General features: G+C 42.1%; 1 protein-coding gene across 2 annotated transcripts in view; it reads left to right on the top strand.

Moving 5' to 3' along the window:
• The window catches only part of LOC118743000 (epidermal growth factor receptor), a 231,635-nt gene extending 221,103 nt beyond the window's left edge, over positions 1-10,532 (top strand). For both annotated transcript variants that reach the window (XM_036475452.1, XM_036475451.1), the window contains exons 2-6: positions 2,753-2,975; positions 5,319-5,515; positions 5,591-6,571; positions 6,694-6,826; positions 6,898-10,532. In XM_036475452.1, the coding sequence (XP_036331345.1) occupies positions 2,753-2,975; positions 5,319-5,515; positions 5,591-6,571; positions 6,694-6,826; positions 6,898-9,502 (4,139 nt within the window). In that variant the 3' untranslated portion in view covers positions 9,503-10,532. The remainder of the gene's footprint in view (positions 1-2,752; positions 2,976-5,318; positions 5,516-5,590; positions 6,572-6,693; positions 6,827-6,897) is intronic.
• The last annotated feature ends 43 nt before the right edge of the window (positions 10,533-10,575 follow it).

A 10,575-nucleotide genomic window follows, 5' to 3' on the forward strand; every position in this document is an offset into this window, starting at 1 on the left:
GAACAGTAAGATTAGGTTTAAAATGGAACTAGAATTATGGAGCAATTTTTGCAGCGTAGTTGAATAGAGGTATCTATGTAAGGTTTAGCAAACATTTTACTAAAAAAATAAGTTTTATTCATTATGTCAGAAATAAAAGCGAAGCGGATATTTTTTTAACATAAAATAAATAAATAGGCTTAAATGTACCTACTAAAGAAACTGAAGTTGTCCCGAAAAAGTTCAAAATAAGACACAAACGGTCACGAAAAATCGCAATAAAAGCGAAAAAAAAGTGCGAAGCTCCAAAAAGAGTCCCAGGAAAATCCTGAAAAATAAATTTGGGAATCTTCGCGATAATCAAATATGTGCACTATATTTTTCATTGCTGTTTTCGATATACATATATATTTACTTATCGACGTAAATAATTCTGTAGTATATATTCTATCGACTTCGATATCGATATAATTACCGATATATACATATATATTCATATATAAATGTTTATTCCAATGTTGCATTTTCGATGCTATTCGAAATATCTGGAAACATTATGAAAAATCCGAGAAAAGTCTTGAAACCGCGACAACTCAGAAATAATATTTGGCAAATATACAGTTTTACTTTCAATTAGTCTTATAGATATATTTATCAGCATCATTACTATTGTATTTTATAAAATATTGATATCGATTTCTTTGTCATTATTTCTACCGACATCTTTACGGTTGTTGTTATCGATGTATTTTCGATTCCATTATCCGAAATTCCCGTAAGACTTCCAAAAAATATTGCAAGCAATTTAAAAGCATTGTTCTAACTCAGGAGAAGTGTCTTGAAAGCCCGAAAAAAATGAAATAACATAGAGTAAATACATTGTTTTCCTCATTTCTGTTAACGATATATTTATTTATCGAAATAGTTATTGCTGTAGTCTATAGGTTTTCCTTGTAATAATTATTGCAGTATTTTATACGAACATTTGTCGTTATCCATACCGATATGTTTAGCGTTACCGTTATATTTATCGTTATCGTTATATTGTTATCGATTTATTTTTCAATACTTCTAATTAATTCTAAATAATTTTTTTATTTTTATTGATACCGTTACTATAACTCTACAAGCATATGTATACGTGGTTTAACGACAACTATCTGTTTATCGATATACATATTTATTGATATCGATTTTATTAAGATATCAAAATTGCGCCTGACTAATGTAGCCATCATTTTTATGATTTCGATATCAAAATGCTCGCATTCACATAACTTTTTCGATAAAAAACAACAGCAGTAAAGGGCATTGAATGCAATCGATTTCTTACCTAAAGGCAAAATTTTATCCTATCGAAATAAAAAATTTTCTAAAGCAAAAATATCTTGGCCACAATTTGCCGACAAAACTGCGGTCGTGTGTAAGAATTCAGAAACTAAAATTCAATTAAGGAATACTACAAAGAGTTCACTTCCTTAAATCATCTTAAGTCCCACCTACTGCGTAAAAGTTAACCGTTAAACAATTTTACATTTATGTATATTTACTCCAAACACTTACCTACAATACATTTTGGCTCACTGCCACCTGCAAATTTTTCATTAAGTATTTATATATGTATGCGCATAGCTAAGAACTTTAAGCCAGTTGTTTACCAAACACGCTGGCGTCTGAGTGAAATAACCACTAAAGAACTGCGCTAAGTTAGCTAACACTGCTTATGGTGCGGTGCTGCTGCTTGTAGCGGTGGTGACGTAGTAGCCATCGCTGCCGACAGCGTCGTCGTCGCCAACAAACGGAGCGTGAATGCGGTAGCTTATGACGCATTCACTTACCAACTTTGCGCGTTTGCTCGTTTGCTGCTTAACTATTTTGGCTAAGTATTCAAGTGGTGGACTGCATGCGGCGAACTGTGCCGCCCGTTTGCATGCGGTGCGAAACGCTTACCGGGAGTCACTCGCCGCATAAACCTCTTTTTTTTTGCGGCGCACGTTGCTATTACTTGGCTAAACTGGTTGTGTGCTGGCTGGCTCTGCTTGTTGACTTGCTCGGGCGCTAGCTAGGCATTCAACAATTTCCGACTAACTAGCTGGCTGAGTGCCGATGGCGAGCGTGTGTGTGTGCTCTTAAAGTTAGCACACCGCTTTTTTTTTTGTTTTGAATCCATGTAAATAAATAAAATATTAAATTATATACTAAATTTGTGCAGTCGCCCCTACCTTTATGGCTGGCGCCGCTTACAACCGCTTACGTCTTACATACGTCGCTCTATGACGTAGGAGTGCCCCTCTAAGAGCTGAGCGTGTATATTTATTAGTTTAGATATTTACTTTATTTGCAAAAAAAAAAAACAAAACAAAAAAAAAACAAGTGTTGTTGTTGTCTATTGTGCTTACCCTGCACCACCTTATATGGTCATATGTTCGTCTAACAGCAAGCTGATCTTAGACTTGAGCGAATTTTTTTTTTTTTACTGTAGTCACGCCAAATATAGCATTTTGTGGTATTGTTTTTTTTTGAAGTGTATGTACATAAGTATGCATCTCAACATCTCAAATTTTTGTGTCTCAAAGATGTTTTCTATGTTTATAAGAACATTTTCTGGCGTTAGGATGCATAGCATTTGTTTGTAAAAAAATATTTTCATGCATTAAATCATAAAAAAAAAAATCTTAGACCAGCTGTGACGCACTTAAGTCAATTTTTGTTATACTTAAGTATGTACATATGTTGTAATAATGAATTTTATTTCTTGTTTCTATTTTTCCAGTTTGTATTGGCACCAAGTCGCGCTTGTCAGTGCCTTCGAATCGTGAACATCACTATCGTAATTTACGTGATCGCTACAACAATTGCACTTATGTTGATGGTAATTTAGAGTTGACCTGGTTGCAAGAACCCGATATGGATCTCAGCTTTTTGGAAAATATTCGCGAAGTAACCGGCTACATACTGATCAGTCATGTGGACATACAAAGTGTGGTATTCCCAAGGTGAGTGAATAGACTAACATTACGAATACGAAAACTGGAACAATTTGGTAAAAACAAAGTGTGTAAATTAGAACGAATTGATCAGCGAAACGATTAGACAACTAAAAATAGCATTTACATATTTCAATTTTTACTCTTATAGCCAATTTCACGAAAGCAATTTAAGTGAAAAATGATTTTTTATGTGAATTTAATATGGAAACTGACAGCAAAAAAATATTATATATTTAAAAATTTTTTTTTTTTGTAACAGCCAGGTCGATGACATTTGCTAAAATAAAAAGTTATTTGCACTGATGGTTAGTATTAGACAGATTAGGATAGAAGAGGGGTTGGGTACAGAGCACTGCGACTTGGATAAGCGCCTAACCCTGATAGTCAAAGTTGCTATAACCTTGCCTCATAAATGCTAGCAGTACATTGGTAGTCTAGCTCCTAATAGAGATGGCATTTTGTTGTCTCCTTAGTTAGGACAATATGGTGCATGTGAGAGCGCAAATGGTTACGAATGGTTAGATATCCTGGACACAACCTGATTTCGGCTCGGTTCCATAGTTTGATGCTAAAGAGCCTGCGCTGTTAAGGCTCTCTACCGCTCGCCAGTCCTTACTGTGTTCTAAGTTTACCCACTCGGTAATTGCAAGACTCGAAAGCGCAGCTGAGTCCTAAAAATGGTTGCGGCTGCACAAGGACTTATGATGAGCTTTCTTCAATCGTCAGTTCATCGGCGACCACGCTTATTTCGAACCCGCGGTAAACTGGTAGGCACCAGAGTTCCCGCTGCCTTGAGGATTATGAAAAGAGTCCTAGACAAGCCTTTCAGAAATAATTATTTTACATATATGTAGCTCTAACTGCCGTTTGCATGTCCAAACAGACTTTAAGACCTTTTTTATTTAACCTGGCGCAGGTCGAGATTACTGCTTGAAAGACCGTAGATCGCCAGCTTATGGCAATAGAAAATCAAGAGCCGTGTCTGTAAACACCCGAACTTGCTTGGTCTTCCAACCTCTATCTACATGTCTGGGAGTTAGCCAAAAAAGGCAACCGTCAAATTTTCTTTTTATTGTTGATGCTTCCAACAGGCTAAGCTTTTCGTTCGAAAGGAAAATTACATTAAAGATGGCACAACTCTGAAACCGATTGGTCTCCAAACCAAAATTGACAAACGGTGACGTAAATTCGTTCCAAAATTCAACAACCGTGATAACTTTAATCCGTCTGTTTCATTCAGTTCCTCAGTTGGCCACCGTCTCCAAAGTGCAGGAGATTCACAGAGCAAGTGCGTGATGGTTTCAGGTTCTTCTTTGGTTTTGTAACTTCTACAGAAGCCATTGCACGGGACACCTAGCCTCTCTGCCTTCTTTTCTCTAATTAGATGACCTCACACAATTACATGACAATATATCGAAATAAGCATATTTCCTATGTTCAGCAGAAGGTAATCTCAATAATTTGCCACCTCTGATTCACATGCGTTCCCAGCCACGTGCGTTTGCAGTTATCATGCATGATCCATGCATCGACAGCTGAGAGTAAAAACTTTTGCTTTATATTGAGCTAACAAGTGGTAAGCGGCATGTCCTACCTGTTCCAAGACTGGAAATTCCCCCTACTTGCAATCTAGTCTGCTGTCCCGTTACCCAGTATATGCCTTTGTCCCGGCATCCATACGAAGTGTAGAGTAAATCGCTCTGCCATCAAGCTTAGTGATCTGCAGCAAATTAACACCAGCTTCTGAGTTGCTTGTGATATATTAGAGAGCTTTCAAAACTGACGCAATGGCTCTTGTATTCCTAGTTGTTCGGTGTTGAACATCCTATATTTTCAAGATCTGACTACTTATACCTCAGAGACGAGAGCAAGAGAGAATTTCAAGCAGATCGGGCACTCGTTCATGTACGCAGTACCGCAACCATACCCCGAAAAAGGCAAGGTGCCGACAATCTCCCTTTCGTCAAAAAAACCATTAAACCTACAAAGCCCTTAAATATGCTCTCAAAGATGCCATGAAACACGAAAAAACCACGAACTGCACCAATGGAATCTCGAGTATGAAAGGTTTGCCACCAAAAGTAATGGGCCAATGACCTCATAACCTCCCTTTAATGGGTTTTCTACTCGGTAAAGCAGGTGAGAACAATGAAGCAGCAGATATTTCTTAGGTCGAAATTTTCTTTTTTTTTTTTTGAACTAGCCAGGGATTCTTCAGAAATTTTTTGGAGGCATTTTTTAGAAATGCTGAGTAGCCTTAGAAAAACTAACGAAAGATATGTTAAGCAATAGCGATAAAATAGTTACCACATAAATAACTCAATAATTTTAAATTTTAATATTTTTCAGACTACAAATCATTCGCGGCCGCACCTTGTTCAATCTCAACGTTCAAGAACAGCAATTTGCTCTATTCACTGCCTACTCGAAAATGTTTACACTCGAAATGCCTGCACTTAGGGATATACTTCAGGGATCTGTGGGTTTCTTCAACAATTTCAATTTGTGTCACATCAAATCAATCGACTGGAAAGAGATAATTTCTGGTAAGTAGCCACACATTATAATCTGGGTAATTTTAGCTTCACACACTCACTTACCTTTTTACTTTCTTCTCTCAGGCCCCGACGACCAATTCACTTACGTCTACAACTTCACACCGCCGGAGCGTCAGTGCCCGAAGTGTCATGAAAGCTGTGAGCGCGGCTGTTGGGGTGAAGGTCCGCAAAATTGCCAGAAGTTCAGCAAAATCAACTGTTCGCCTCAATGCGCGCAAGGTCGTTGCTTCGGTTCACGTCCACGCGAGTGCTGCCATCTCTTCTGCGCCGGCGGTTGCACCGGACCAACACAGCGTGAATGCATCGCATGCAAAAATTTCTACGATGATGGTGTTTGCAAGGAAGAATGTCCACCCATGCAAAAATATAATCCAACAAATTATTTGTGGGAAGTTAATCCAGAGGGCAAGTATGCTTATGGCGCCACCTGCGTGAAGGAATGTCCCGAGCATTTGTTGAAAGATAATGGCGCTTGCGTACGTAGTTGCCCGGTGGAAAAGATGGCTAAAGACGGCGAGTGTGTGCCATGTAATGGCCCATGCCCCAAGACATGTCCAGGCACACCGGCGCTGCACTCGGGTAATATCGACTCGTATAAGGGCTGCACGGTGATTGAGGGCTCCATACGGGTTTTGGATCAGACGTTTTCCGGTTATCAGCATATTTACTCAAACAATTCGTTTGGGCCACGTTTCATTTCTATGCATCCCGATCGGTTGGAGGTATTCTCCACTGTGAAAGAAATCACCGGTTACTTGGATATCGAAGGCGCACATCCGGCATTTAAGAATCTATCCTACTTCCGCAACTTAGAGGTCATACACGGACGTCAGCTGATGGAGAGTTACTTTGCATCGTTATCGATTGTAAGGTCTTCACTGGAAAGTTTGGAGCTGCGCAACCTGAAGCGCATCAACTCCGGTGCGGTGGTAATACAACAGAATGACGACATTTGTTTTGTGAGCGATATCGACTGGCAGAAAGTGCAAAAGTCGGTGGACCATGGAGTGGTGATTGCAAAGAACCGCAACGAAACATCATGCAGTAAGTATACGAAGCTGTTGAAAGCGGAAGAACATATTTACTAAAAACCGACCCAAAGCTTACCAATTCTCTTAAATTTTAAAATTGTTTCCCCATCTAACGCCTACTACTTCTTCACACAGAAAACGACGGCCTTGTTTGCTCGGACCAGTGCAACAAGTCTGGCTGCTGGGGTAAGGGCACGGATCAATGTCTGGAATGTAAAAACTTTGGCTTCAATGGCACCTGCATCGCGGATTGCCGTAATATATCAAAGTAAGTCGCGTGTTCACGCACGGCTGCCTCACAATTGCATTACTAAATTTGTCCCTCCACTTTCCTTCCAGCGCCTATCAATTCGACAACAAAACCTGCAAGGAATGCCACCCCGAGTGCCTTACCTGTTCTGGTCCTGGTGCCGACCACTGCGACGAGTGTGTGCACGTGCGCGATGAGAAACGCTGCGTTACGGTTTGTCCGGACAATAAATACTCCGACTATGGCATCTGTCGTCTGTGTCATGAGACATGCGAAGGCTGCACTGGTCCCAAGGATACGATAGGACCTGGCGGTTGCAAGTCGTGCAATCTCGCTATCATAAACAGCGACACCACTGTCGAACGTTGCTTGTTGAAAAACGATAAGTGTCCCGATGGCTATTACTGGGAGTATGTGAATCCGCAAGAGCAAGGCAATCTGAAACCGTTGGCTGGCAAAGCTATCTGCCGCAAATGTCATCCACGCTGTGAGCTCTGCAATGGCTATGGCTTTCATGAGCAAGTCTGTTCCAAGTGTGCTGGCTACAAGCGCGGCGAGCAATGTGAAGATGAATGTCCGCCCGATCATTATGCGGATGAGGCGCGTCGTGAGTGTTTTGAGTGCCATCCGGAGTGTAAGGGCTGTACGGGGCCAAGCGCCGAGGATTGTCTCGCGTGTCGCAGCTTCAAGGTGTTCGGCCTTGGTGATCCCAACGACAATACGACAATATTCAACTGCACTTCGAAGTGCCCCACTGACTACCCGTACGTTATTTACCAGTCCACCGATATTGGCACCTACTGTTCGGAAGTGCCTGGCAAGGGCACCAAACTCACCGCCGGCGTAGACAGTTACATCTTTATTATTGTCGCTTTCATTGTATTTGTGGCTATGTTCTGCATGGGCATCGTTTGCTATGTTTGTCGTCAGCGCACCAAAGCCGAGAAGGAGGCGGTGAAAATGACGCGTGTTCTCAGTGGCTGTGAGGATGCCGAACCACTGCGCCCATCGAATATTTCCCCGAATCTTTCGAAATTGCGCATCGTGAAGGATGCAGAGTTGCGCAAAGGCGGTGTGCTTGGCATGGGTGCGTTCGGCCGTGTCTTTAAGGGCGTTTGGGTGCCTGAGGGCGAAAATGTCAAGATACCCGTCGCTATTAAAGAGTTGCTCAAAGCTTCCGGCGCCGAATCGAGTGAAGAGTTTCTGCGTGAGGCATACATCATGGCTTCGGTGGAGCATCCGAATCTGCTGAAATTGCTAGCTGTGTGTATGACTTCGCAAATGATGCTGATCACACAACTAATGCCGCTCGGCTGCCTGCTCGATTATGTGCGAAATAATCGTGACAAAATTGGCTCAAAAGCGCTGCTGAATTGGTCAACACAAATCGCAAAGGGAATGTCGTATTTGGAGGAGAAACGCTTGGTACATCGCGATCTGGCAGCGCGCAATGTGCTCGTGCAAACACCTTCTATTGTAAAGATCACCGATTTTGGCTTGGCTAAACTGCTCAGCAGTGACTCCAACGAATATAAAGCAGCCGGCGGTAAAATGCCCATTAAGTGGCTGGCGCTGGAATGCATTAGACATCGTGTCTTCACCAGCAAGTCGGACGTGTGGGCATTTGGTGTCACAATTTGGGAACTGCTGACTTTCGGTCAACGTCCACATGAGAACATACCCGCGAAAGATATACCCGATCTCATTGAAGTTGGACTGAAATTGGAACAACCGGCCATCTGCTCGCTAGACATCTACTGCACGCTGCTCTCTTGCTGGCACTTGGACGCCGAAATGCGTCCGTCATTCAAGCAGCTGGTTAACGTTTTCTCCGAGTTTGCACGTGACCCTGGCCGGTACTTGGTCATACCTGGAGATAAGTTTACGCGTCTACCTGCCTACACGAGTCAGGACGAGAAAGATCTCATCAGAAAGTTGGCGCCCACCACAGAAGGACCAGAAGCAATGGTGGAAGCAGAGGACTATCTGCAACCCAAGGCAGCGCCTGGACCCAGTGGTGCTGAAGACACCGATGAGGTGCCCAAGCTAAACCGATACTGCAAGGATCCGATGAATAAGAACTCATCTTCAGGCGGCGATGACGAAACCGATTCGAATGCGCGTGAGGTTGGTGTCGGCAACTTGCGACTCGACCTACCAGTCGACGAGGATGACTACCTTATGCCCACCTGCCAATCTAGCACGCCGAACGGCACTACCGGCAGCAACAACAACACCATCAAAGCCAACGGCCACCACCCCAACGGAGGTGGTGGTATGGGTATTGGCGGCGGTGGTTACATGGATCTAATCGGCGTGCCGGCCAGCGTCGATAATCCAGAATATTTGCTCAATGCGCAAGCGCTGAGTGTCAATGATGCGCCCATACCCACGCAAACGATCGGCATACCAGTAATGATGAGCCGCAATGGCGGCAGCACAGTGCGAACGAATGGTAATGGCGGCGGCGGCAGCCACCATCACCACCCCCCGCATACACCCACAACTGCAGCAGCCGTAGCGGCGGCGGCGAATACAATAGCAGCGCTCACAGCTATGCACGACATGAATGTCGCAGCCATGGCAGCGGTGAATGGCAATGGCGGCTCGGAACCGACCAGCTCGGATCATGAGTACTACAATGATACGCAGCGCGAACTGCAGCCGCTGCATCGCAGCGAAACGCGCGTCTAGCAATTAGACACGGACGGAGCAAACGTCCGAGAGTCATTGTGATGCGCGAAATATGTAGCCAAAGCAAATGCGGCACGCGACCGAAAGTAGGTGGGGAAGGAAAAGATATCGATGCAGCGATGAAGGTAGCTGGGTGGAGCGAGAAGCAGAAAAAGACTGCAATACTGCCGACGTGAACTTAACTTGCCACAAGAACTTGCAACGTGCCTCATTTACATACGCATACATGCATACATACATATGCGCATATGTATACCATGTAACTATGTAACTGTAAATACTAAAATTTAAGAAGAAAACACAGCAGCGAATGCAGCGAAATCGAAGCACACGAAACGAAGCAAATCAAAGCAAAGCAAAACAAACAAACAAATAAATTAAAATAACACTAAATGCCACTAAAAGGTCACATGCGTAGCCAACTGCCGAAGGAGCTTAGGTTGCCGACCGCCAAGGCAAAAGCAGAGCAGAGCAGCGTATGGACATAGCCCAAACAAACCTACTTTTAGCATTAGCGTCCTAGATTATAACTGTATATAATGTGTAGCAGTAAAGTAGTACCTAAATTGTTGTTGTGTACTGTAGTACTTACCAGTTAAAGTGTTTAAAGAGCGCTGAGTAAAAAGCATAGAAATGGTTAGTTTTTAAAATCGGGAGCAAAACAAAAAAAACTTGTAAATCTTTATTAGGGACACACCAATAGTGCATTTGACTTGAACGAAGATTGGGAGCGCAATGGTTAGCAATTATGGATTTTGTTAAGAGGAGCAAATTGTATGTATAAAAGTGGAATGCCTTAACGCCTCCTGATCTTCAAGCAAATTAGTGTTTAGCTTAGTTTTAGACAGTTTTAGCTACTTACTTATTTAATATTTGCAAATTATAAAATTTTAATTTTTTTAGCTCTATTTTTAATTTTGTTAATTACGAACTGTGATAACGTAAAATGTAAGTACGAATACGAAAAAAAATCAAATAAAAACAAAAGCAACAAAAATGTAAAACAATGAACAAAATGAACAAAAACTAAACAAAAATCAAGAAAAATCTTAAAAACTACTAAAGTAAAAATT

This window comes from Rhagoletis pomonella, unplaced genomic scaffold, assembly GCF_013731165.1.
Source record: "Rhagoletis pomonella isolate Grant_MI unplaced genomic scaffold, Rhpom_1.0 Rhpom_scaffold_00007, whole genome shotgun sequence".
NCBI classification, from domain to species: domain Eukaryota; kingdom Metazoa; phylum Arthropoda; class Insecta; order Diptera; family Tephritidae; genus Rhagoletis; species Rhagoletis pomonella.